At 36.9% G+C, this 26,994-nt stretch overlaps 3 protein-coding genes across 7 annotated transcripts; 2 read left to right on the plus strand and 1 right to left on the minus strand.

Annotated features, from left to right (window-relative positions):
• Positions 1 to 635: 635 nt before the first annotated feature.
• On the plus strand, positions 636 to 3,836 carry LOC148309244 (snRNA-activating protein complex subunit 1-like). Its single transcript, XM_088260437.1, has 7 exons — positions 636 to 768; positions 1,096 to 1,237; positions 1,690 to 2,027; positions 2,213 to 2,347; positions 2,418 to 2,519; positions 2,730 to 2,820; positions 2,906 to 3,836. The coding sequence occupies exons 1-7, from the start codon at positions 762 to 764 to the stop codon at positions 3,117 to 3,119; spliced, it is 1,029 nt and encodes a 342-aa protein (XP_088116563.1). The 5' UTR covers positions 636 to 761; the 3' UTR covers positions 3,120 to 3,836.
• A 1,877-nt stretch (positions 3,837 to 5,713) lies between these two features.
• On the minus strand, positions 5,714 to 7,780 carry RpS7 (ribosomal protein S7). 3 transcript variants are annotated; one of them, XM_088260460.1, is made up of 4 exons: positions 7,745 to 7,780; positions 7,041 to 7,208; positions 6,326 to 6,658; positions 5,714 to 5,848 (listed from the first exon to the last, which is right to left on the minus strand). In XM_088260460.1, the coding sequence occupies exons 2-4, from the start codon at positions 7,206 to 7,208 to the stop codon at positions 5,771 to 5,773; spliced, it is 579 nt and encodes a 192-aa protein (XP_088116586.1). In that variant the 5' UTR covers positions 7,745 to 7,780; the 3' UTR covers positions 5,714 to 5,770. The 3 variants fall into 3 exon arrangements, with proteins under 3 accessions (XP_088116586.1, XP_088116588.1, XP_088116589.1); XM_088260462.1 differs by having other exon boundaries at positions 7,667 to 7,768; XM_088260463.1 differs by having other exon boundaries at positions 7,535 to 7,768.
• A 2,781-nt stretch (positions 7,781 to 10,561) lies between these two features.
• Positions 10,562 to 21,859, plus strand: LOC148309246 (mannan-binding lectin serine protease 1-like). 3 transcript variants are annotated; one of them, XM_088260457.1, is made up of 14 exons: positions 10,562 to 10,797; positions 13,307 to 13,352; positions 13,626 to 13,730; positions 13,827 to 13,940; positions 14,021 to 14,170; positions 14,270 to 14,453; positions 14,932 to 15,047; positions 15,517 to 15,734; positions 15,943 to 16,146; positions 17,667 to 17,831; positions 17,909 to 18,033; positions 18,125 to 18,304; positions 21,225 to 21,384; positions 21,473 to 21,859. In XM_088260457.1, exons 1-14 carry the CDS (start codon positions 10,755 to 10,757, stop codon positions 21,685 to 21,687), a joined length of 2,025 nt encoding a protein of 674 aa, XP_088116583.1. In that variant the 5' UTR covers positions 10,562 to 10,754; the 3' UTR covers positions 21,688 to 21,859. The 3 variants fall into 3 exon arrangements, with proteins under 3 accessions (XP_088116583.1, XP_088116584.1, XP_088116585.1); XM_088260458.1 differs by lacking the exon at positions 10,562 to 10,797 and adding an exon at positions 11,890 to 12,135; XM_088260459.1 differs by lacking the exon at positions 10,562 to 10,797 and adding an exon at positions 13,046 to 13,101.
• The last annotated feature ends 5,135 nt before the right edge of the window (positions 21,860 to 26,994 follow it).

Here is a 26,994-nt window from a genome sequence, read left to right on the forward strand (position 1 = left end):
AAAAACATAAAAAAATATTTGAAACAACAGTGCGATCGACAACATTGAAATGCTAGGGACAGTAGCTGTCTAAAAGGACGCTCCCTGGCATGAGAAATATATAATATTGCGTGTGTTGTTACTTTCAACGAGTACTATTGCGTTCAAAAATGTGTTAAAAAAACATATGTTTACCTGTTACCTCTTAATCACAAGCGCGTATTTGAATGTAACGTTTTGTAACAATTTAAAAACAATCGGTTAGGAAATTTAAGATTTTGAACAATTAACCATTTACATTTTTGTTTATATGTATCTTACACATAGATTCGTATTACTAAGAAAAATTACGAGTAAAATTTGTAGAGAGCAAAATTTGGAGATGGTATCGCGTAGTAGTTATGATTCTCATAATATTATATTCTTTTCATCGTCTCCGTAATACAGCATAAATTAGTGATCTATAAAATTTACATTAATTATTTTAATTTTACTAAAAAAAATCTATTCATTTTTCATTCTTACGTAGGTATCTAGTTCATTTTGGGTTTCAATAAACATAACTGTATACACCAGTGGTAACACCAAATAACTTCATACCAACTAAACAAAATTTATATTTAACAATTTTTATGTGTCACTCCTGCTGTTATTTTGACTGTTTGCATGGGCAGGATTTGACGTTTCGTTTTATTTTGTTGGGCGGCAAATCATCGGCGTATTTGATACATTTCGTTATTACAAGTGAATGTTAGTTAATTAAAACACAAATAATCTCTGCCATGGCTAGTAAGTTTTAATATATATATATATATATATATATATATATATATATATATATATATATATATATATATATATATATATATATATATATATATATATATATATATATATATATATATATATATATATATATATATATATATATATATATATATATATATATATATATATATATATATATATATATATATATATATATATATATATATATATATATATATATATATATATATATATTTTTTTTTTTTTTTTATTTTTTTTTTTTTTTTTTCTCAGTGTAAAGTTTGCTTACATTAGCGATTATTTAATAAAATTTCAATTCGTCACCAGGTAGAAATAACAAATATAGGAACCTGGCGGAAGGGTTTATGGATGATTTCAATAAATTGTTGGAGCCATTTTCCAAAACAGAAATGAAGTTTGCAGACTTTGCGAAAATCTGGAATGATTTGAAATGCAATTTGATTTACTGGTAAGAACTGCATCATTTCACAGTTTCTCCGTGCCATCATTTGTGAAAAGTAGAAAATATTTTTGGGAAAAAGTTATTAACTATTGTTTTGTTTTCTTATTTAAGCAATACTATTGAGAACATTATCTTTCATCAAAAGGACACTATAGTGTTATAACCAATTTTGCTAAAATGACCCGGAACAAAATTCTCCATATCAAATTTTGATTGTGTTTGTGAACCGGTCTTTACTCGAGTCCTAAAAACCACTTCATAACACTGATAAATATGAAATATTTTGTAATCTTCATAACCGGTGAGGCTGTTGCGAGCTATTTAAATCATTTTTGTTTGCATTTACTGTTGGTTCTTCATAAATGCCATCGTATATCAATTGATTGCGGTCCATCATCCTCCTGTTCGGCTGAGGTGGTGTGACGCTCTGTTAATCCCGACTTGTCCGTGATGTATAGCGGCCGAAAGTCTGCCGCTGAGGTGCTGGAGTTCACGGAGGAGGCACAAAGAGCAGTGACGCTGGTGCTGCTGTCGAGTGAGGAGCGCCCCACGGAGCTGTGCGCGCTGTTTACGCTGTACGCGCTGCACAGCACGCACGGCTCGGGCCGCACAGCCCACGTGCGCCTCACGAGTGCGCGCGCCGCCCGCCTGCTGGCCGTGCGAAGCCGCCTGGTGCGCGAGTGCTGCGCGGACCCGTTGTACGTGCTGGCCGTGTTGCTGCGCGATGGTGTGTTCCGCCTCGTGGCCACAGACCGCGAATTTGGCCTGGAGAAGTCCATCAGGAAGTACATCGAGTGTGGGTGAATCAAAAATAGTATAGCTAAATATTATTAGTACAAAAGCTAGACTTTTATTAGACTAGCTTTTGTACTCAATATTCAAATTATAATTTTATTCCTTCTATAAAGATTGTTTCTAATATATACATATGTCAATTCTCCACTGTTGAGAATTAGCTTTTAAGTACAAAGATTATTGCAGTCAAAAATATCAGTGACACGGGGGTGTTGAGGGAGCTCGCCAGCACCGGAGGCCTCCACGACGGTCTGCAGGATGAACTGCGTGAGACCGCTTCCATGCTGCGCCACTACCAGCGCGCCAAGTGTGCCTTTCCGGGTGAGAATGACTGCCTTTCTCGTAGACAACTCTGCTTTTGATCCCCGTACTAATCGGTGTGGTGTTGCAGGTAGCGTTGATGGACAGCCGTGTCGGGAACTCGACTACCTTAAACCTCACTTCCTCACGGAGCTCATATCCTCGTTGGAAGACATGACTCCGTCACACTTACGTGGGTACACTTTCATTTTGATCAGAAAATCAAAATCTTTTTGGGAAAGTCTGAATTAAAAACATCCTGATCCCTATGTAACATTTTGCAATTCAACAAAAAAGAACTTCCCCTGAAAGATTCATTGTGATAGTCCACCACTCTCGATGCAGATTAGGTGTACATTCATTCCATTTAAGAGCTAAAACCGCAAATAATTTTCTATTATAGAGAAGACAAAAAGTCATCCCCAGAAACTAGTCCCGGAAGAGCCTGTCAATGCGACTCCGATGGAACGTGTCAGATTGAAATATCGAAATCGGTATGGATCATGTTTCAGTATTTAATGTTTTACATAAGAATTGGACATTAATTATGCTTTTAACGGTTAATCTATTTGATTCCAGGAGACATATCAAGAATGCCGCAATGGTTTCCACTACTAAAAGTAACAAGAGAGGGGGGAATTGGTGCGTGCACTCGCAGATCCAGCAAGAGATCGGGTCATCCCCGCTCGACAGTGGCCTGCCCGATTCGCGCATCGGGCGCATGAATATGCCGCTCATCCTAGAGGAACCCGCGTGCTCCCCGCAGCCCGGCACTTCCAGTCACGGAGCGTGATTCAGCCTCTGTTGCCTGTAGCAGCTGACAGCCCATTTTACATTGACTCTATTTAGCATTTTGCTTTTCCCGAAAATTAAACACTTTTATACAAAGATTATCGTGTTGCGATTTTTGTTTATTTATATACGGGACAAGTGCTTTTTATAAATCATTTGTAAAAGTAAATACCAGTGTGAAAGAACAGTACAAGTTAACACATCACTCAATAAGTCTCCGGTCTGACACATATACAGCAACATTCTTGACAGACGCATATGATTTCTGGGTATTACCAACCTTCAAATGATGAGTATAATAATTTCACGGCATTCTGACAATCAGGGAGTTTACAGATTACAATGGTTCTAGTGACCTCGAAGTTTTCGTTATTTTAGTTGTAAAGTGATATGGCTTGTAGAGTTAGAGTAGAGAAATCAAGATCTTGATAGGAGTTCGTCCAGATTTCATTTTTGTCATTCCAGTCGAATGTTATTAATTGAATATGGAAACGGAAAAGTAGATTTATTTATACAAAAAGATGTTGAATTTTACACTTATTGATATTTTAAATTAAGTTACTAGACCACTTATTTTATCATGTAAATATAATAACGTTAATTTGATAAAGTGTAAGTTTATTGAAGATTTTGATATCTGATGTCTTCTCTGTGATAGTAACTTAAAAAAAAAACTAAGTAAAATTTTATCAATTTGAAATAAATGTTTTGAAATTAATAATACTATTTTTATTTATCTGTAAATATTTTTTTACATGAGACCTATCCTATAAAAGTTGATAGCCAGTATAAACACACAAACAACCAAATCAGGCAGGTTTTCTACCTTGCAAGTTGTATCCTGAACACACACGATGCCTTCAACAGCAAAGTAATGAATGGAACTATGCCCTAGCCTGTTGCTTTGTAGATTATGAGACAGCATTTGATTGTCAGCACAGGTCTTCTCTTTGGAATATACAAGCATAGTGAGTTCCTAAATATGGGCGCTTCTTTTTTTCCTGTCTGGTGTGTATATTAATATATCAGGCTTTGGGATGTGTGAGCAAGCCACATACACCATGCAGCCATGTGAGAAGCACTGATTCTCCAAATGTAGTACACACTTGTGGCCATTGTCCCTGTGCGTTGTTCATGGACATTGCAAATGCCAGTTGCATTGGAAACTGAATACGTTTGAATTCTAATGGCTTATCTGGAAATCATCGAGATGCATGGCAACAGCACATCTTAATTTTTTTTTCACTTGAAATTGTCTCTTTGATAGTATTGTTTATTCTCTTTTTCGCTGAAAGCCTAATACCGTTCCAAACTCACGTTGGATTTATGTTTCTGGCCTGGCAAAACAAATGATATAAAAAATTCAGTCAGATGATTGACAACCTCGTCTTGATTTGTCAACGGACTTACACATTGTCGCTTCCTGTTTCTGAAACTCGTGACGCCTTTTTCTTTCGTGCTCGAGATGAAGATCTGCCAGTAGCATGTCATTTGGGTGCCATAATTGATTTGACAGCAAAAATAATTATTTGTGATGACTATTATCTACTATGTATCTCTAAATGTAAAACGTTCATTTAATTTTTATTTTTTATTCCAATGATTTATTTTTAAAGATGTATTTAGAAATAAAATAAAGTAATGTCACCATGGCTGTTTAATCTATACACGTATATTTGCAAGAAAGAACTGAAAGGTTTAAATATTGGAGCTAAAGTGAACAATTTGGCTGTTTATTGCCTTTCTTACGCTGACAATGCGGTGCTTCTTGTCAGTAGTAGAAAAGACCTGCAGGTGCTGGCGACAAAGGTGAATAATGTGTGCAAGGAAGGTGATTTGCTGATGAATATGCAGCAAACCTAAAGCATTAGTTTTAGAAAGAGATGAATCTGGGCGTAAAAAAGTAGTAAATGGAACAAGTAGATGATTTTGAGTACAATTCGGAAAGTATGTTGTCTAGGCGTGGAAAGAGGATAAAGATATAGAAAGTGAATGGCGGAAACAATATAATGGTGCTTTAAAATCGGCTAAAACAACTACACCAACTGTAAGACATTTTTAAAAATCCAACATTTCTTGAATGAAGGAAACCACAAAAAGTATTTAAAATATAACAAAATTCTGACTCCTCTAACAGTTTTCAAAACATTTGATTATTTGAAATAAAAATACTTTTTTTTTCAACGCAAAATCATAGAAAGGCGAATCATTCAATTGAACTCCTTTCCGATCGATGGTTTGCAGCGAACTGTTCAGCGCCCATAGTAATTGAAGAACTGTATTAACTCGTATCATTATCTTCAGGTGCTGTTGATTTTGAACCAACAAGCTTTTACCGTGCTTGTGTTCAAAGACGATGTTTCTCAGGTAGAATGCTACTTCCCTTACAATTTCATTGCCTCATTTCATTTCACCTCTATGAACCGCTTGTCAACACACAACACAGTTGCAGATAAATTTGTATGTAAAAGATCATATTTTGTGTAATTATATGTGCAACTGCTTATTGTGGGCAGGAAAAGGTCCTAATAATTTATGACTTTAATCTGAATAGGGAAAATATAGAGTATGTGTGTAAATTAATGAAATGAAACATTTTGATTGGATGTTTTTAATTAGTTTTAATTAGCGTATATAAAAGTAAAGTTCCATTTACAGGTAGGGCTCGGGGAATTCAAAGTTTACTTCTCTTCCCGTCAACTTCTTGTAAACTGACTGAAAGGTGTCCACCTGCAACAAATTACACACATTAGAGTCCACACATTACACACTTCAGAGTACCGACATTCTACATTTGGCAATCTTCTTTCAGCCACAATATTGCGAGAACTACAACTTCAATTCCTGTACTTGTTGAATATTATTACCGCTTTAACCACACCAATAATTAACTATATATTGTTTAACTTGTTTTTTTTCTTTTCAAACTATCTGAAAATCATGATTACAAAAGAAGTTTCTTTTGAATCATGATTTTTTTCTTCTTTTTCCATGAAGTTTCTTTTGTTTGCTATCCAATTTAATAATAAACCACTTTTTGTTGCCGTAAAAAGAGAAATACGTTGGTTTGTAATTAATTTTTATTTAACATACTTACAAAAAATTAAAAACGCTATATTTTTATCAAAATGAACTTGAAATGTCAAAAAAATAATCATCATCATCGCTATACAACACGGATGGTGTTGCAGCGGGTTCCAGTCTCACCTTGTGCTCGATGGTGGTCTGCTGGTTCTTGTCCAGGTGCACCTTGATGAACCGGGAGCCGTCGAGGCGGATGCGCACGCGCTTGCCCACGATCTCGGCGGGGAACACCAGGTCCTCCAGGATGCTGTCGTACACGGAGGTGAGCGTGCGCGAGTGCGGCCGCTTCTGCTTGTAGCCGTTGCGAGTCTTGCGCGTCGGCTTGGACAGGATCTTGCGGTCGCCGACCAGCACCACGTGCTTCCCGCTGAACTTCTTCTCCAGCTCCCGGACCAGTCGGATCTGCACCTTCTGGAAGGCCTTCAGCTTCGGCATCGGCACATAGATGATGATAGACTGCAACACGCAAACATTCATTGTACTCCCCACCGCCACTAGGAACCCAACCCGGAACCACTACACAGGTAGACTACATTTCAACAATGAAACAGTAGAGGGGAAGTTATGTATTCTGCAAACTCATTACTATTTCAAAAGGTTGTTTATTCCAATTTAACAACCTCTCAGGAAGGAGAGAACACCGTGAACAAAATGTGTACAAGTTATAGGCACACCAGCGAAAGCTATCTCTATAATTTAACAATATATCTTAGCATCCTAAGCATCCTAGAGGGTGAATGAAATTGTTAAAGTTTACTTTACTGATGCAAGTTTAGTTTATCAATTATTCATTTACAGAGGCTGTTTGGAAGTGGATGGAAGTGTAACGAGCGGGTACCTTCTTATTGTTGAGGTCGATCTCCTTGGCGCGGGTGATGTACAGTTCCCGGAGCTGCGCCTTCAGGTCCGAGTTGTTTTGGAGCTCCACGAGAGCTTGCGAAATGGAAGACTCGAACTGGTCGGGCTCCACGCCCCCCGCTTTCAGTATCTTGGCGCCTGCCGACATCTGCAACACACACTCCTCACGTTACTATCTCACGACTCACGAACACGACCGGTATCACCACTTTGACAGCTCGAACTTTCAAATTGAAAATTTATCATTAAACGTTTATCGAAAAAAAAACTAATGTTCAATTGGAATGATATACAATTATTTGGAAAACAGAGATCCCGGTTCAAAATACATCAACTTTGAAACGCGATTTAGTTTACAAGATACCTCGAAACTAATGCAAAAAGTTACGAAACTACGGTTTAGCACTATGACACTGAACGTTTTGCACCATTTACATTGTATACTCGGCCGTAAAAATACTGAAATAATTTTACTTAATATCATGCATGTACTTCCCGATGTCGGGAAAAGAAAATAATATTGACAATTATCTCTGAATAAAAAAGTCATCCGTGGCATAAACTAACACACAAGCACGAAAAACAGTGGTGAGTTTAATTTAACACCTTTATTTTTGCTGTAATTTAAGAACTATTACTGAAAATACATAAAAATATACAAAGAAATTCGACATTAACGTGTACCTTGTCAAACTTCCAAAGAAAAGAGGTTATGTCGCTAGCGACATCTGTGAACCGGATTCAGTATCAGCTGTCTGTATTGCCAGGAGGCGGAAACGAGAGTCAAAATAGTACCTAATGCAGATTTGAGTGAAATCTACAAAAACAGTGTAACTGACGCGACTTACAAATAGGTATGTTGAATAAAATGGTGCACAATCCATTGCTGTCACGTGTGGTTTCGACTAAATGTATGTGCTGCGTCCTTTGAGTACTTTATGAAATTATTTTTTGACACTGATGAACAGTTATAGTAAAAACATTTGACGTGCAGTTCCTGAAGTGCGTACATGCGATGGCAAACATTTATTAAAATAAAAATATATCTTTTTGATGTGTATAATAAATTCGAATCTGATACTATAAAAACAACCAGTTCCGCTCCCAACGACTTATGAACCTATTAAATCACCTACTATGTACGAGTATATCTGGCGTGTTCCATCCATACATGCTGTGGATGCTCCGAATCCCGAGAAAATTTTGTGTGCACAGCGTATATTTATTTATTATCTCCCCAGTTTTTGATGCGACCTACATTTATTTTTTTCTTGTGATTTAGCTTTAGATTGCTAATTATTATGGTGCATTCTGCTGTTAAAATCGAATCCGAGCCTTACACAAAAGTGAACTTTCCTGCACATGCACTACCTATTTGTAAGTCAATAAAAAAGAACAAACGTACCTATTATTCCATCACAACTTTTATGTATAATTTATGCTAATGTATTATATATTTTCACATAGGGATTTCTGTACACCTAATTTATTTATTATTTTTTTCCCCCTTTTTTTGCACCCTGCTCATAAATACAAGGTCATTCCACAGCTTTATACATTTTGTTCCATTCATTCAAGGAGTTTTGATGGTACAAGCGTTTCCCGTAGCTCAGTGGAATCATTGAGAAGGTTGGTGCCGACTTTTTGGTGAGCTCATCCGCACGTTCGTTGCCTTTTAGTCCTACGTGCGCCCTCACCCATATTAGGTGTATTGAAGAGTTAGTACAACGCTCATTGATCGAGTTAATAATGGAGTTTGATGAACAGTTAGCCTGCAGACTGCTAACTGCGATTTGTTGTCAGAATAAATGTTTGTTTGACTCAGTTGTGAATTTCCATTACTCCATTTAACAGCTTCTCTTATAGCTATCAGCTCTGCCTGAAAAACACTACATTCGTCGGCTAGCTTAAAGGTCCTGCTTTCACTTCGGATTCATTTATATATACTTCGAAAGCAGCCTCAACCTTTCCGTCTATCTTGCTTCTATCCGTGTATACGTTTGCAGCCATGCTGTCGTCCTTCGAAATTTCATATGGGAAAGAAATATTCACTAGTGTCCTTTCTGCAGGGTGTCTTAAATGCTTAAAGGAAATCCTTTTTAAAATCTGTCTGTCATCAGATAATGCCATGACGGTGCCAGTCAGTTTGGCATGGTAAATGTGGAATTCTTTTATTTTCAGATCGATCGGTACGATTTCAGATATTACCAGCGCTGGGTTGGTAGAAATAGTCCTGTATCCCTTGCAGAGTTTTATCGCAAAATATCTTTGTTTGGAGATTAGCTTCTTTTTATTAATAACGCTATTTTTATTTATTGATTAGAAATTATTATTTATTTATTGATTGATTTTCTATATATTTATTGATTAGGCGTTTAATTTGTAGAACTCCATAGTTAAAATATTAATATCATCGTAGTCGTAAAATTCCGTGTAGTGCACAAGCGCTCATAGGACGCTTGTGCACTACACGGATTTTTACTGTCCGGCAGTCCGGTTTTTACGATTAAAAGCGACTACAACAGCTTGGCGTGATCGAGTTCACGCGCCGTGATCGCACACCGAACCGAAGAAATCCGGGGAATTTATGAGGTGCAGGAGTCGCTTCGGAGACCGCACTCTCTCGCGACGGGGTGGTCAATCTGAGGGTCGCGTCAGGGTGCGCTTCAGTGGAGATGACCACGCTTATTTCGGGGAAGTGATAGGAGATGAGCGGTTTATCTTCCAACAGGAACCTGTGGTCCAGTCCATGGCGTCTATGGGCGAGGCAGAAGCGACTGGGATCTGTGGTGGTATGAATAGACGTTACTTGGTTTTTATCGAGTGCAAATCCGATCTCTTTTTTTTTCGTTTTTTGTTATGTAGGTACACTCACACTCTAAACAAGGTACTACGAATTCTTAACCCTTTCAATGTGCTCGTTTGAGTTACACCAAGGGTTGCCGGATATCTAGGTACCTAACACTGGAGTTTTTTAAAAACATTTGTTTTAAGCTTTATGGATATGCAATATCTGTTTAGCTTATTGACAATTCATTAAAGACCCTCGGCAAGTCATCGATTACAACAGCATCTTATGCATACTCTCGTAGGTACACAGAGGAACTGGTTATTCCTAGATCATTTCTGAACCCTAGTGTCCATACACGCACCTCATAGTGATAGCGTCTTCGATTTGGCCTACCATTTTTTAAATTTATTATTCAGAAATAAATGGTCGCTTGTGAACCTTATTCAGATAGCTTACTCCGATAAAAGTAAGAAAATTATTGTATTTATTATACGTTCCACAAAATATGATAATATATTATGCACATGCAAGATATACATTAATAATTAAATATATGTAGCGCTTGTTTTGGACAAATACATCAAAATAATAGATACAAATACTCAAATTAAGTAACTACGGTTCATCTGTTTGTAAAAACCAGTTATCACAAACGATATTGCTAAAGAAAATATTGTGTATTAGGTATATGTACATAAATAAGAGTTCTCGGCAGTCGCGTTTGTAGTGCCAATCTGAACGATTCGGCACCGAATACCGCATACCGGTTTCTAATGTTATCCATTATATCGCATAAACTAACTTCACTGATCGAACAACAAAAGCTTAGGTTAGATTGTGTTTCTCTTGTAAAATATGAATAGTAATTTTTGGTGAAACGTAAGTAATATCGCAGAATAGAAAATGTTAAAGTTTCTTATTTCTCTCTGGACTGCTTCTGTTTTGGGTGAGTTATCTATGTTAGTTTTATGTATACATATACTTATTTGAGCCGTTTTATAAAAAAATATGTTATTGTGTACCTATAATTACGTTTTTAATTCAACCGAATGAAGGTTAATAAGTAACCAAGGTCAATTTTATTTATCATTTGTCTCTTGTATGAGTGCTTAAGGATGTATTGTAACGACAAATTACTGTTAGTACAATCGATTCGTAATTTTAGGCAAAAACATATTTGATTTATTTTTGGAAAAAATATCAACACAATTGACGGTTTCAATTAACATAATCAAGAGCGACAATTTAACAATTGAAGTTTTAAAAACAAACAAGAACTTCATACGGTTTTTATTAAATACAAATTATATGTTTTTGTAACATAAGTATGTAAAGCTACGTCGTATTCTTTGTTTATTGGACAAGGTACATATTATTACTATAGATAGATTGTTCATCTAAATATTGATTTTGATAAAAGTATTTCCAAGATATGAGATGACACCTAAAAACAAGAGAAAGTGTGTCTCAGTGCTGTAGGTGTACATATATAGATATACATACAAATTACAAATCGAACATGGACAATTTTCAGAAATTCACGCGATTTATTCGATAAAATGCTAAATACTTAATAATAGTAAATAATAATTTTTATTAAAAATATCATTTCGACTTCTCGGAGATGTCTGGTCGGTCTCTTGACCTTCCATCGGTCATTGAGAACCAGTTTTAAATGGATGTGGATATTATTGAGTGTCGCATCTCCAACAATCGGGCTGTCGAGTTATTTTCCTTATGATGATAAGAAAACTCTGTCTCGGTATTGAAGAGCAAAATAGTAAATATGATTATAACCCAGTTTTTTGTATTAATTCCAAGTATTTCGGACGATGAATGAATATAATATAATGCAATATGTACGAGTATGTTCTATTAATTATATCGTCACTCTGGGATTTCCGAAATAACACGAACCGGAATAATACATTATTTTTCAGTAAGCATCTTCGGGATTAGGTACCTACATAAGAGATAAGGCGAGAGAAGTAATTTTTACCCAGAACGTGATGATAGAAGACGATATGTCACGAGTTCATTTAAGTTTGATAAGCGAAGTGTTCGAATCGGAAGAGTATCGGTGTTGCGTCGTGCCCTCTGCTCCGCACCGGCAGCATGCGGCACCGCGGAAATACCCGTCAGCGACTGCGTTGCGTCATGACTAAAGTGACCATACGTCCCGTTTTGAACGAAACCGTCCCGTTTTTAGATGGCCTGTCTCGTTGTCCCCAAGTAAAGTTTCGGGACGTCGAAATGTCCCGTTTTCAAAAAAGAACAACACATGGTAAAACTTTTTTTTAAGTGCAAAAATTGACGGTAGAAAGACGTAAGAGTATCGCCCGTAGAAAGGGTCTTTTCACATATCGCTCACTCCTTTCAAGAACGTCATAAATCAAAAATCGTCAATTTTCAGTTGTGCGTGTTTTCGGAATGCCCAGAAAATGTACATATTTATATTTTTTAATGTATCCCAGCAAAAGCGGCATATTTTTAACTTAGTATTTACCCGCTACAGGTCAGAAAGTGTTGTTTTTGCATTTTGAAGAAAATGTATTGTTTAATAATTTTTTAAATATACTAAATATTTTTCAAATGGAGAAAAAACCTTCAGGTTTTACCTAAAAAGATCTGTTGCACAGTAAAAAGTTTAATAAGTGGTTTGATATTTATTTTTAATACATTGTATTATATTTTTCCAAAGAATGTTTGCAAAGACAGAGTGGTGTGGCGTTCGATTCTCTCTGCCTACCCCTGCGGGGAAGCGGCGTGATGGTTAGTTAGTTAGTTAGTCAAAAACGTTCTCCAGAAAAATCAAGTTTTTTTTATTTATGACGTTCTTGAAAGGAGTGAGTGATATGAATAAGTTGTGTACGACAGAAAAAACACAATTCTATCGGAGTACCTACTTGAAGCGATGTTGTTAGTTAAGATAAATTTTTAAAAATCCTGCCGAGAATTCCATTATTATTTAAAAGCAAACCCACTTATACTTAAGAAAAAAAATCATCAGAAAAATATAATATAACAATTTTTTTTCATATTTATATAATTTATTCCTCTTATTTTCTTTATCAACATTCCTTTTCTTTATATAAATACATGAAAACTACGAAAAAATACGTGTTTTCTTGAATATACCTACTATTACGTAAAAAATGGTAGATGTCCCGTTTTGAAGACAAAAATAAATGGTCAGTTTAGTCATGACACGAGTCGCACCTGATGTGTTTTTGGTTTGGAACGTTATCATGTACGAGTATTTCTAGATGGATTTTGAATTTGCGTTACAGTATAAAAATACTGATTTATCAATGTATTATAAATGTGTTTATCCTTCTAGAAAGAACTCGAGTTTCGTTATACGTATACGCAGCCTAATTTCAGTAAATAATCCTTCCCTTAACGATATGATTGGCAGTCTTTCCTCTGTAGGTTAACGGCGTTTATTTTCACAGGTGGTGCAGTCGCAGCCAGCATTATTGAGTCGGATTCTAGTTGGAGGTGAGTAATTTGTTATAAAACATTATAAACGTTTCATTAAAGTATTGGGAGAGGCTGATGAAAATCTATTACCTCATCATAAAACTGTTAGTGTAACATAGATGGGGCTGGACATTAGGGTACCGTTTTCATTCCTTTCCTTTTCATTCATTTTTTTCGATTTCTTAAGGGGAAGAAGGAAAGATATGTAGTTGTTTCAGACGTTTGTGGAAGGAATGTTTTTTTTTAGAAATAATATCAAAAGGAGCAGTGAAATGATTACTTTTATTTCAGATCAGTCCAATTCACAAATGTGGATCACACTTACCCCAGCGCCGGCTCAGTACTCGGCACAGCGTTCCGGAGAGCGCGGCGCCAGGCGACGAAGAACCCGTGCGGGTGAGTACGATAGATACTAACTTCTCGTGCCTTTTCAATACTTTTAGTTGCATACTCGTATAGTGCACGATGTGTATGTACATTCTGTGTATCCAGGACCGGACGCTGGCAGTGCCGCGACAAGACGTGCATCGAGTCGGACAACGTGTGCGACGGGATAGTGAACTGTCCCGACCGGTCGGATGAGACACAAGCCATCTGCGGGAAGAGGTTTGTGGACAAGTCCTTCTGTCGACAGCTGTCAAACCGTGTCTCTTGAACTTACCATAATGCAAAATTCTATCTGTTAGCGGTCGGTGTCCGGCGCACCTGTTCAGGTGTTCCTACGGGGCGTGCGTACGCGGAGATGCCAAGTGCAACGGGATCCACGAGTGTGCCGACGGCTCTGACGAACTCAACAAGAGTTGTAACAAAAACGCGCAGAAGGTCAATAAATGTCCGTAAGTTGCATTAAAACTAAATCTACAGGAGACCTGGAATATTTACTTCCGGCATTCTTCACCCTCATCGCGTATCTCCGAAATCGTGTCACTTTGCAGGAAAGGAATGTTCCAGTGTGACAACGAGCAGTGCGTGGATGTGGACGGACTGTGCGACGGGCACAAGGACTGCGCGGATGGCTCGGACGAAACAGTGATGCAGTGCTCCACGCGGAGGTGCCAATCCTTCCTGTTCCGCTGCGCCTACGGTGCGTGCGTGGAGAGCAAAAGTCGCTGTAATAACGTAAGGCGATTATTTCTATTCTTTACATTACTGTTCGCGTCAAAGTTATTAACTATAACAATTAACGTCCTTCTATCCGTTGATCCATCATGTTTGTGATGATTGACGTTTACCGGCGTCTATTGGTTAGAAAAGGGAACTTGCAATAAATGCATCTTCGAGGCGTCATCGGAGGAACTATTGAGCCTGAAGTTTTCAAAGAATTCTTGCTGAGAGGTTAATTCTGAGGCTGGTTAGCATTTATTTAACCAAAATGACATTTCGACTAATAATCTACGGTATGGTGACATGTTATTTCATCAACGCAGTCTTTATTGCGCAATGTAGACGTTCAGTAAAACAGTTCATTACACATTTTTAACTTAGGGCGTAAATAATATATAAAATATATTATGCATAGCTTTTATCTAGTCAATGGGAAATAATAGTTGTCTGAAGGATATGCCTTTGTTGTTTGATTCCGGATGCCCAAGTGCAGGTGGCGGAGTGCGCAGATGGCTCTGACGAGGACTCCGTCCTGTGCAAAGACGTTCCCAACTTCATCCCCCAGACACCTTCCACTAACAGACCGCCACACGTAACGGCCAATCCACTGTAAGTTTTCAAACTCAATATTTTTAACTACTCAAACAAATATTTTTTTCATCTACGTACGTCATTTTTTTCGATGCATCATACAAGGGATAATTTCTTGTCGACAACAAACGGCAATTTCTATATGAAATACGCGTGTCAGTCAGCGACTGTCTTATAGGATTTACTACTTGTTATATTCTGTAAATGCCTAGATTTCTATATTCTCTCCTCAAAATACATCTTAGTTGATGTATCTATAAGTTCATCCTTACATTTACATCCTATAATTATACGTTAGGTACTCTTAAAATAATTTAATAAAAGTTTTTAAATTGTTTCATTCCTCAAAAATTCTGGCATATCATCTTACATTTTTAATCATCTGCTTTTTTTATCAAAAGCAAATATTGAAAACATGGCTAGTTATCAATTGTAAGGTTATGAATATAAAATTCCATGACTAATAAATATATGTAATTTCTCACAGAAATCCATCGCCAGCGCCGGCAAGCGGCTGCGTGCTGCCCAAGTTCCCTCTGGACGGAACATACTCCGTGGGTAATATGAACGGAACTCCGGTACCCGGAACCATGGTCGACTCTTCGGTTATTCTCAAGTACTCGTGCGACAAGGGATACGATGTGTCGAACGCCATAGTGTTTTGTGACGACGGAAACGTGTGGAGTCATAGTCCAGTGTGTACCAGTAAGTCTTTTTAAAATCCTTTTTTAATAGAGCATTTTTTGTTAAGATAGAAGGCACACATAAAGGAATATTTTGTTTTAATTCTCACGCGTAGGGACTTTTCTATTATTCTGACCGGATCCCCGCGGGGATCTGAGACGTAATCCTCGGGGGTGGTGGTAATGGAGACAAAGCTACAGCCTTATATTACACACTTGTCATATTCCAGAACGATGCAAGATGCCCGTGTCGTCGTCCGTGGACTTTGTGTGCATGACGGCGACCCGCGACGAGATCGCGTGCACGGAGCGAGTGCTGCACGGCACGGTGCTGCGCTCCTCGTGCAAGAAGGGCCATTACAACAAGGAGACGTTGGAGATCCTCAAGTGCGTGAGCGGCAGCTGGGACAAGAGCATTCCCAAATGCCAAACAGGTCAGGTACTGCATGCAGGCATCAGGGTAATAATCGATCATGTTCTCGGAGTCCGCTTCGGGTTGCGCCATTGTCTTTCCGATACGCTCATTCTAAACATGGTAAGTGCTACAAAACCAATAATCCGCTTCTTATTGATGAGAGATATGAAGTTTACAACGATTTATGGTAGAAAACATTATTTCTTAGTGGTTCCATTGTATTGTATGATAACGAATTCATCAGATTACTTTGTTTTAAATTGTCGCGGAGACATATTCGCATGCAGGCGGGCTTCAATTAGAAAGGGACAGTAGTTGTTTCATTTTTGGCTTATTCTATCTACTATGCCTAGTATACAGGTAATATAATTATAAATATTTATTATGTAAGTTTTGTCTGCCTCCATAATTAGTGGTTACCGCGTTAGGTTACCATGCTGGGGAGTGTAGGGTTCGATTCCCAGGGGGAAAAATAAATAATTATTAAAAGTGTTGTAGCTCTAATATTTATTTAATATAACTTTAAGCTAAATACGCCTTGCCTTCGTATTATTTACGATCAAATTAATATTGCACCGATTTGATGCAGTGCACAGCATAGCAGCATTGGGTGGGAAAAGGGTAAGAAGAAGAATTATATAAGTATACAGCACCCGCAATATCAACGAATTTACCCGAAATATGAACATTTGTGTTGTAGTATACCTGCCTATGCTTAGTATCACGTATTGTTTCTTCGAAGTTTTATTATTTTAAAGATAATTTTAATTTTTAAATTTAAAAATTGCAAAATCGTTAGTATGAGTAGCCTGTTAAAAACAATAGCTCAATCAATATGTGATTTGTGGTTCGGTGGGTAAAGATGGTAATTTTTATTAAAACCTCTAATATTTTTTACTACTTGATTATATTGTTATTTTCATGTGAATGAAATATGAAACTCTGAAAACTGTCACAAGATATTCCATATATGGCCCTCAGAGGTTAAATTCAGCGATTCAGCGAACTAAAAAATAAATAACAATCAACTGGTCAAACTAGAAGCATATGAATTGAAATAATATTTCTGTCAACTGCCAATAGGGGAAGATGAATTCGAAACAATTGTCACCTATAAGGAAAAAGTTGACTTACTTCACCTTAGCAGATGGCAGTTAATATTAATTCCAGAACTGTTTCTCCAGGCCTCGATAGCCTCGACTGAACAAGATAATACAAATGGAAGAACCTAAGTATATAAGAAAACAAGGAGCTTCGCGGTTATGGTAAAAACACTTAAATGATCAAATAGATATTTGAAGCCCACCCAGAATAATGAATTAATATATAGAAATTTAAATAGTTGAAAAGTCAAATGTGGAAAATAACGCTGCGTATTAAAATAACTAAAATTGGTTTAGAGAAAAAAATTCGTAAAGCCGGCATGATAGAGCAAAATTCGAAAATTCGTACTGGGTGTGCAAGATATAATAATAAAAAAATAGCTTCGTGTTTCGTAAAAATACGTAAGTAATAGAGGTAATACTGATCTGATTGCAGATTGTGGTGTGGAAAAGGGAGATGCGATTGCCCACTGCGTGAACTGTCCCGATGCTAAAAAAGATTCCTTTAATTGGCACGTCGGGATCTATCTATCAGGGAGCGACGGTTCTTTCGAGCAAATCTGCGGAGGATCTATTATTCATCCGCATATTGTTGTTAGCGGTGAGTGTTGTTTATTTCGTGGTGCGTACGAGTATGTGAGGATACGAGGAAACTAATGTTGTATTTAAACGTTACAGCGGCGCATTGCTTTTACGATCCCGAAAACAAGAAGACATTCGATGCCAGTTATTATCGAGTGGCTGCAGGGAAGTACTTCCGGTCCTGGGAGCACCCGCAGGACTACAACGCACAGAGGTCGGAGGTGAGTGGCTGCGCATTGTCCGCAGTAATACTTCGAGCGCCCCGCACACTGGCACACTGGCACCCGGCTACACTGTCACCTCTCGCTGCAGGTGGCGCAGATCCTGCTGCACAGTTCGTACGGCGGCCAGGAGCAGAACCACCAGAGCGACATCGCCATCCTCGTCATGGCTTCTCCCTTCACCATCGGAGAGTCCGTGCGTCCCGTGTGCTACGACTTGTATGACGACGAGTACGACTCCATTCAAGTTGTGACCAATAGCATAGGCAAGGTAATATAATCACACACACCCACACTCTCTTCTCTTTTCTTTCTTAATATCTTCTTCTTCTTCTTCATCTTCTTGCTCAATGCTGAGCGTCGTGGTCTTCTGGAATGTCAGGCACTTGGTGCACAAGTCCTCTCCATTCTTCCCGGTCCTGGGCCAACTTGATGGCAGCGTTTAGCGAGGATCCGGTTAATTCCTTTATTTGGTCTGTCCATCTTGTTGGAGACCGTCCTCTTGCCCGCTTGCCTTCAACTGTACCTGTTACTACCAGTTTTTCAAGACTCTTCTCGTTCTTTCTGGCGATATGCCCAAAGTAGGACAGAATCCTTTTCCTGCAAGTCGTGGAGAGTCTTTCTGTCACTGACAGTTCGCGGAGAATGGAGACGTTTGTGCGTCTTGCAGTCCAAGGAATGCGCAGCATCCTCATTAACATCAATATCCTCGATATCATCATCATCATCAAACATTTGATCACAGATGCCTTCATCATCACCACCATAGAAAGTAGGTAGCCTCAGCATGCTTACAACTTCATTATTTGTGTTTTATTTTTTTGTTGGCTTCGCTTCCTTGTTACAACAGGGTCTGAAGAGGCCAGCATCCAGTTAAATATATCAGTATTCCTGTTAATTCTAGATGGTTTTCTAAAGTGACTACTTCTTAGTTTTGTATATTCCTGTATTTCATTATACTCCTCTTTGACATTCTGATTATTATTATTTTTTAATGCGATTGAACGGCCATAGCGTGTTGATGATGGTGACATGTTTTTTCAAAATATTTTACAACGATTAGGTTCACACATTTCCAGTGGCACAATTGTAAACAAAATAATATTGAAATCTGCATATTCTGAGTTATTCACGAAATTCTGTTTATATACACTGTGTCCACCGCTGCCATTTAGACCCATTTATAATATACATGAATAGTATCACAGCCCTCTGAAATATTCTGTAGTATTACATCTGCTTGTACATGAGCCAGACGTTGTGTTGTATGTATAAGAACCAACAGTGGCACGACAGCTTCATTTTCAGTTATCCTAATATTGGTAGGATAACATTTATTTTTCGACTCTGCTATCAATAGATATGTGGGATTAATGTTAGCCCCTCTCTCTTTTGCTCCAAGTCGCATCTCTATGCAACCTTCTCTTGTTAACCCAAGATCCACCATAAAACCTTAGGCTTCTTCTGGGCTGTATGGCCTGATAGTCGCAGAGGATGATGTATTATATATTCCAACATTTTCATATTTTTCAATGTTTTGGGCGAAGATTGGATGGCCGATTTTACAACTCGGGCAGCAGTTTTTTAACCTGATATTTAAACTTGATGTTACTGCCGAACACAGTTTTTTTCTGAACTGGTTTCAGAAATCAATTTGGCACGCTTGTTAACGTCCCCCGGAGCTCTCATAGAACAATTTTTAGGCCTGCCTCGTTTCTTTTTCCCTGAACTTTTTGGCGGCAAGGATGAAACTGTGGTGACTCCATCTTCGGGAGTTTCACTTCTTCGTCAAGCCGTTTTTATGTTTATTGTAAAAATGCTCGTACATGTTACATACAATAGTTACAGCTACGTAATTTTGTCAAGAGCTTTGAGGCAAACGCTGTGACTACTATTTTAATTTGTTTTTCAAGTTATTCTGAAAATTTACTGACTCCAAACTTGTCTAATATATATATATACATAAATGATTGTTCATTACGCTTCACTGCCGCTAATTTGAAAAGCTGTTCATTTCTGAACACCTCGAATATTTATTTTATTTTAATATTTACTTATTTTAGAACGGGCTCGGAACGATAACCTGCAAAAAATATGCTATATTTTAAAGAGGTGGATGTAAATTTCCTTTCATTTTGCTAGTTATATATAGTATACTTAATCAAAATATTTTCAGATCAGTGTGGAACTCGGTGGTACTTTTTTCTAAACTCGAGGGAAACTAAGCATATCAATATTTTTTCTAAACAAAAACAGTGTTTATAAAAATGCATAATATCTATACTGTGTATAATAGTTACGTAAGTATTATAGATTAAAGTACTTACCTAATACCTAATACTTCAATATCCATGTTGAATACTTCGCGATTTTAAATTAAGTAAAACAGGACGAGCGTAGTTATTCTGTCACAAGCGCAACTGACTGGTGTTGGCCGTGCTGAAGATAACCTAACTTTGCGCGCATGCACAAATTGTTAATCAAAAGTAATTGACTGTCGAAAATAAAATCACAGGGCCCATTGGGCACTGGTTAGAAAAAGTGACGACAGAAAGATTACGACAGTTCATATTTATCACATAGATAAACATCCGTTAAAGATGTTTTGGGGCTGCTTTAACAAGTAAAGGTACCGGATGCACGGATACTCGTGTAGATCGAAGGGATGATGAACTCGCAAAAATACAGCGATTGGAAGCTGCACTAAGAAAAGTTGATGCCAACGCTCGAGGAGTTTTTCAATAAGATTCGGTCTCACGTCACGTTTCCAACAAGATCATGATGAAATATTTCAAGGACAAAAATATATCATGCCTTGAATGGCCAGGAAATTACCGAACGTTAATTTTTTTGAAAATTTGTGGGTTATTGTGAAAGCTAGACTTCGTAAAACAGATTGCACAACGAAAACAAAAGTGATTGTGACTGAAATTCAAACATGGTTTTGAGACTTCCAAATATCAAAAATCTTCACATTTTCTATTAAACCAATCTAAATTGTAATCATTTCTCTGTTTTCTTATTCTATAACTAATAATTTTTGTTTTTTTTTCAAATTATTATTTGTGTTCACATTAATTCGAACCATATTGATTTGAAAGTAAGATATCAGTTGGATGAATAGTAAATATTAAGTTGATTTGTTCATTAGATACCCAGAAATAGATAATAATCAAACATTTCGTACATAGGTCGCAGGATGGGGTCGGACCGAGACAGGACAGCCTTCCGAGGAACTCAAGACGCTGTCCATGCCGGTAATAGAAGACGGAGTGTGTCGTATCGAGATGGCCAAGTACAACTTCTTACCTTTCCTGACGTCGGATAAGTATTGCGCCGGATATCTGAACGGTACGTGCGTTAAAACGCTATCATCTCTTCAATGTGAGTATAGTGAACTACAGTATTCGACCGACTGATTGAGCGTGACGGTTTGCAGGTACGGCGATGTGCCAAGGAGACAGCGGCGGAGGGATGGTATTTTCTACGATCGACCGGCTGGGCAAGAAGCGCTGGTACTTGCGCGGGATCGTGAGCGACGGGCCGCGCAGTGAGGACGGCTTCGGCTGCAGACCCAACACGTACACCGCCTTCTCGCAGGTGTTCAAGTTGAGAGATTGGACCATCAAGACGCTGAAAAGTATCGTTTACTAACTGTGCAATGGAATTTCCGACAGTGATTACTACCATCTACTATACAATGTATCTTTATGATGATTTATATTGCTGATATTTTGTTAATGACTTTTAATACATTACCCAAAAAAATGTGTATTGAATTGTGAATCATATTCTCATGTTCCAATAAAGGTACGATATAGCCCTATTCATAATGAGTTACAGTAATTTATTCAAGAAGGTAAATACCAGACGGTAGAAGGTAATATGTAACAATAGAAAAATCAATCACAGAATGTGTCTGTATCGCTCACGAACAAATCGCGCGGAGCATTACTTGGAATATAGGAAACCTACCAAAGCTTCATTAGCATCTTGATAACAAGACGGAGTACCGGAGAATCAATTATCCATTTTATCGGTTTACACCAATCAAATTAATAATTTACTATATACCAGTGTAATTAACCATTGTAATTAAAAAATAACGAGGTATAGTCAGTTTATCAGCTTATGGCGATTGATCAAATTACAAATTATTAAATTTATTTATCCTAACTGCGTCGTCCTCCGAGTGTTTTTCTTTTCCAAGGGGGTTCTCTTGCAAATTTACATCTGTTGATGCATGTAATGAAATAAGGCACAGGAATTTAAGAAAACTAAATTTGGTCTGCCTCCAGAGTGTCATAGTAAGCAGATATCATATCATTACAATGAAAAGTGCATTTTTTAATTAATAAAACAGCACGGTACGTTCGATTATTGTCAAGCGTTTCAGGTAAAACCTGAACCATAAGGGCGTTTGTGCACTACATGGAATTTTACCGTCCGGCACTTCAGTTTGCGTTTTAAAACGACGATTGGCTTGGATTGGCTTGTGCTTTTGTCCATCAGCCGCTGATAAAAAATCCAGTGGAATCTCGGAAATCCGAACCCCATAAATCCGAAATCCCGGGAAATACAATCAAGATTTTGAAAAAAAACATTGTAGGGAAAAAAAACACGCAAAGATTGAAAAGCAAATTAATAAAGGTATACAGTACATACTGTATACTTATTTTTTTTTACAAAAAATGTTAATAATATTAGTATATAACCACTCACCGAGATTTTTATGTCTACCGGTTTCTAGACGTACCCGTCTCTTCGTCAGGACAATCACTATCACAGCATGCAAACAATACTACCCTTAACCACCATAGCACCATTCACACACTTAAAACTATACAAGATGTTTAACACATGCGATTTTTGGTCGACCCGAAGACCAACATGCACTAAAGATTTCAGCACAAACATGCGTTACGATCAAAGGTTAAACATGCACTAGTGCATAGACATAAAAATCTCAGTGAGTGGTTATACACTAATGTTATTAACACTTTTTGTAAAAAATCAATAAGTAAAAATGACTAACCGCAAAGTAAATGCTTTAAATATGATTAATATTGAGAATACATACTATTTAATTTATAAACTTTTTAGTTTTTAAACAAAATTAGGTTGTATATAATAATTTTATGTAGGGGAGAGGACCCTACCTTGGACAGGTCCGTACCTTGGTCAATCGGTTCCCGTCGGTCATCTACGTAAATATTCTCAAATCTTTTTTATGTCAGAACGTAATAATGTCCTTTAGCCATTGCATTATATTTGTGGCGTGGAGAGGCTACTAATATTTTTGTTAAAATTAAATATGTGCATCAAAAGTAAAATTTACAAGCAACACTCCGGTAATTTTTGAATAAAAGGTAAATAGTTTGTTGTTACTTATTTTCATGCATCTGTTTACTGTTATTATATTTGCTATTACACTTTATTTTTCAAGAATAAAATACCCATAAAAACGTGACTGTAAAAATCGGGTCAAGGTACGAACCTCTCCCCTACTAATAATTACATAAATTATTATATATAACCTAACTTTATTTAAAAACTAAAATGTTAATAAAGTGTACAGTGTGTACTGTTGGTACTCAAGTATTGGAACTCAAGTACTGTAATATTGGATCGAAATGTAAATAAGTTGCAAATAAGTTTAAGGACTCGACGTGTCTAAATTCGTACGCGGAGCGTATGTTGAATATCAGGCGGCATAGGGCGCCGCGCCGCGTACAATTTTACTACTACTGTAGTGTAAACTTTACGCTGTAAACTACTATGTACAGAGTGTTTTTTTTTAAGGTATACAATTTCAAATTCCCGCAATAAATTGATGGTTGCACCCGACGTGTGGCATGTTGCGCCATCTTGTTGAAACCACAACTCTGTCACACCAATGCCGTTTAAGTGAGGTACGAAGAAGTCAGTAATCATGGTTACTGTAGCTATTGACCATTGACCGTAACATTTTGGCCGGCATAGTCTTAAAAAAGATATGGGCCAATGGATTCCACCCGCACATAAAGCACACCAAACAGTGACCTTTAATAGATGTAAGGGCGTCTCCAAATTCTACAATTCTGCTTATTGACGTGGCCATTTAACAAAAAAATGATTCATCGGTGAACAAAATTTTGCATATAAAAAGAGGATCAAGCTGAATATTGTTTTAGGGCCACTTACCGAACCTGCGATGCGCATAATGATTACGCAGTTTCAATTCTTGCAAATGGCAAAACGTGCTGACTACAAATCAACTGTCAACTGTTAAATTGACAGTTTGTAGAAACAATGTAGCCAGTTTAAAATCCTAAATATTTTTACACTTTTAATTCTCTCCCCCCGTCGTCAAATTTATGCAAATTTGGGGGGTAGAATTCCAAAACAAAACTGTCGATGGGGGAATATAATTGAAAGTTTAAAAATATTTAGATTTTTAAACTGGTTACATTGTTTCTACATGTACATGAACTTGATATTTTTTTAATGACTTTTATTTAATATTAATATTGTTGGATATTTTCTTAAGGTCATTGTAAAAAACAACGGCTAACAAAAAAAATCACCTCACCTGCGAAACATGACCTCAGCTAACAAAATGAACTCAAACATAACAAAACCTAACTTAACTAAATGTAACAAAATTAAGCCTAATGTTTAAAGCCAAACCTTACGCATTACGTAACCTAACCTAAAAAAACAAAAGCAATCTGTTTTTTTTTTACCTAACTAATCCAAACCTAACAAAACTTAACCTATCCTAAGTAATTTTACCTAACCTTACTATTTTTAACATAACTTTACAAAACGTAACTAAACACAACCTAACAAAATCAAAGTTAACTTAACTTTAGATAATAAGTTTATAGGGCTAAGGCCTTACCTAAGATAAAATAATCGAACCTACCAAAACTTCAGAAGTCAGTTAAAAACATGACACACGACACACACACGCACGCACGCACGCACCCACGCACCCACGCACGCACGCACGCACGCACGCACACACACACGTGCACACGCGCACGTAAACACTCACTTGCACGTGCACACGTTCACACGCGCACGTGGACACGTCCACTTGTATATTCATTGCTTGTGTTGTTTTCAGAAATCACTAACCAGATGTTATAAAAAAATAAAATTCTTTACATTTTTACGACGTGGGACACATGGAAGTGAACAATTTCGCAATGGTTACTATTACATAGCTTTTTTGTGTTTTTTAATCAAATAATTTTTATTAATCAAATAATTGTTGTTAAATCAATAATACTCCCGAACGTGTGTAGGTACACGGTTTCCTCCCTCTGCCACAATTCGATTAAATTTTTAATAACGGACTGCTTAGGCCTCACCATCCATAATGCTCCATAATATCGTCCATAATTTCTCATGGTTTTAGGTAAATTAATAGCAAATTCTTCTTATATGTGTACGACAGTTTTACTTTTATAGTACATGACGAAAAAAATGCTGTCGAGATATATAATGTACCTATATTGAGTATTTCCATACTTTAGTATGGAAATACTCAATATACATTATATATCCATACTTAGTATGGAAATATTCAATACACATTATATCTCGATTTATTAGATTTATATTAGATTCATCTAAGAATCTGTATTTTATGCATTATGAAAATATTCAAGTATCACATTTCAGATATCGCATTTGTAATTCAAATATTTTTTGATAAAAAAATTAATTCAATTAATGTCACTCAAATAATCAGTTATTTTCTCACGTAATACACGCTCCTATATATATTCAATACATACTCGTACATACTGAGAAAAGATTGATCACCTACTACAGACTACAGGTAGATAAGTCCCGTAGGTGCAGTAATGATACATATAGCATATTTCGCAACAACAAAAGCGGGGCCATTTCATTTCTGGCGTCAAATTATAAGTTATAATTCAAAATATAATTCTTTTCGACCGACTCGATTTTGAAAGATTAATAGTAAAATTAAAAAAAAATAGATGGCGAAAAGAAATGGCGCCGACAACCTATTTGTAGATGATTTATTATTCCCTTACCTTCAAGCAAAATGTCCATACGGCATACGAGTACTTACATCAAAATTGTTTTATTTTTATTTATTTTATACTACATATAAACATTAAAATTATATACTACATATAAACATTAAATACGAATAACCCTTAATGAAACCGGATGCTGTCTATTATTGTGTGATTATAATAATTAATTTTTTTTTAAATGTATGTGTATTGTATATTCATATTAATATTTTTGTGTTGATCTAAACATCTGATTTTTTGTAAAATTGTCGGTGTGAAACAAAGATTTTCCATGGGTGAAATTTCAGTCGCATGTCGCACGCGGCATGCGGACACTAGCTAAGCTCTGACTTCTGACGGCGTTTGATCCAATCTATATGTGGTATCAACTTATTCATCTAAAACTGAATAAAATACCACGCATGTTGGTTCCTATAGAACTTCACATTAAGTGCTACTCTTACATTTATCCGCAGATTTTAAATTTCATCAGCACGTGTTACGTGACATATACTTCGAGGGCGAAATGTAAGTCGTTCTCGTAGTTAGTTGCAACTCCAGCACTCGAGAGAAAAGAATCCTCATTGCTCCTACATAAGCCCGTTGTGTGCTCATGATAATTAAAATCATCCATATTTGATAATTATCTTTATCGTGTTGCCTTTAACAGCGACTGCTTCACTTCGTCCATCTCCGCGTCTGTCTTTGGTAGATATTGCATTATTTATACATTTCTCTTTCTATATAAAAAATATTTTATAAAAAAAACATATTTCACAATAGTACTTATAATGTCGCAACATTATTGTACGTATTGAGGGCCGAGCTCATTTGTTGTCCGCAGTGATATAACAGTATCTCACTTGTATGTGATGTTTATAGCTTAAAATATTTGTGAATTACTATGATAACCTGTTTTTTT

Source organism: Brachycentrus maculatus, unplaced genomic scaffold, assembly GCF_059751285.1.
Source record: "Brachycentrus maculatus isolate JH-2025_06_01 unplaced genomic scaffold, ASM5975128v1 h1tg000136l, whole genome shotgun sequence".
Lineage (NCBI taxonomy): Eukaryota > Metazoa > Arthropoda > Insecta > Trichoptera > Brachycentridae > Brachycentrus > Brachycentrus maculatus.